This window comes from Gavialis gangeticus, unplaced genomic scaffold (genome assembly GCF_001723915.1).
Source record: "Gavialis gangeticus isolate Ggan-Ray unplaced genomic scaffold, GavGan_comp1, whole genome shotgun sequence".
Classification (NCBI taxonomy): domain Eukaryota; kingdom Metazoa; phylum Chordata; order Crocodylia; family Gavialidae; genus Gavialis; species Gavialis gangeticus.
The window spans coordinates 18,820,076-18,821,462 of NW_017729015.1; the positions used below are offsets into that span (position 1 = coordinate 18,820,076).

A 1,387-nucleotide genomic window follows, 5' to 3' on the forward strand; every position below is an offset into this window, starting at 1 on the left:
TCGCCCCCCTGGGGGCCTGGCGCCATCCCCCCCATGCACATGCACATGCACACACATGTGCATGTGAATACATATGTGTGCAAGCATGCATGCACAGGCACTCCTATACATACTTGCATGCACATGCGCACACATGCACCTGTGTGAAGCAAAGGGCACTAGTCTCAGGCTGGACATTGGTTCGACCCACTGGTTGCTGTTCCCTGGGGGCAGCTGCATGCGTGGGAGGCTGAGCCGTGTCTCCCGCTCCACTTCGCTATTCACGGCCCAGCCCCATGGCCTCGGCTTTGCGTGGTGCAGCGAAGCGCCCCCCGAGCCCGCCAGCACACAGCAGCATCCCACCGCCTTGGCCACGCCAGGCTCCAGGGAGGAGGGCTCAAACGTCCCCGTGGGCCTCGGCCTGGCCGTGGCCCCAGTTTAGCCAGGGCTTCCTCAGGTGGGGCTTTGCCCATCGTTGTGGTCTCTGGGCACCTTGTGAGCAGAAGCACAGGCTGCCCTGACGGTCCCGATCCTGCTTCTCGTCCTGGGCTCAGTGTGTCGGGCAGGAGGCTGGTTTCCCGGCTGGTTGATGGGGCTGGGGGTGGCCTGTGCCGGGCTCTGCTTTGGGGGAGGAAGGGGTTGCAAAGCAGGGAGCCCGGCAGTGTCCCTGGGAGGCCAGAGGCCCTGCATCCACCCCTGAAAACTGCTGCTCTTCTCCCTTGTGATGGGCTGCGGCTCCAGGCGGGACGTGCAGCCGGGGGCACCTCACCCCCGTGGTCCCTGGCCCTGGCTGGGGCTCAGCCCTCCCGCGCTCCTCCCTTCCCTTCAGCAAACTGCGCAAGTCGGTCTCCGACCCCAGCCAGCTGAAGGGCCTGACCGGGGACTGGTTCTGCGACGTCCGGGCCAAGCGGCACCGGCACAACCACCTGGGCGCCGACATCGTCCGTGCCTCCATCCGCAGGAAGAAACCCAAAGGTAGGGGTTGGGGGGGCCGAGCTGGCCAGACCAGGCGCGTGGGCTGCCAGGCTCAGCAACTCCTCCCAGGTCTGGGCAGCTGCATGGCGGAGGTGCCCGCGGGGCCAGCCGGCATCCACGCTGGGCTGTCTCCCACCTGGGCCTGGGAGGATGGGATGGGATGGGACGGGGAGGGGAGACGAGTCCTTCTGAGGCTTCCCACCACTGCCGTCTTGTCCATGGGAGCAGGAGAGCAGGAGCCGAAACGTGCCTCCAGCACGGGGGACCTGGGGCCGATCCCTGAGCCGGCGCCAGAGGAGAAGGAGGGGGCGGTGGATAACGAGGACAGGTGGGCATTGGCAAGGTTGGCAGCCGAGGGAGGGGAGGTCACGATCGCCTGGCTGGGCAGCAGGGCCGTGCCACGTCCACAGGTCACGCCCGGCGGAGGAGCGGG

At 67.1% G+C, this 1,387-nt stretch overlaps 1 protein-coding gene across 1 annotated transcript in view; it reads left to right on the top strand.

Annotated features, from left to right (window-relative positions):
• SYTL1 (synaptotagmin like 1) overlaps positions 1 to 1,387 on the top strand; it is a 16,023-nt gene that overhangs the window by 5,485 nt on the left and 9,151 nt on the right. The window contains exons 2-3 of the mRNA XM_019512501.1: positions 809 to 954; positions 1,183 to 1,282. Coding sequence (XP_019368046.1) covers positions 809 to 954; positions 1,183 to 1,282 — 246 coding nt within the window. The remainder of the gene's footprint in view (positions 1 to 808; positions 955 to 1,182; positions 1,283 to 1,387) is intronic.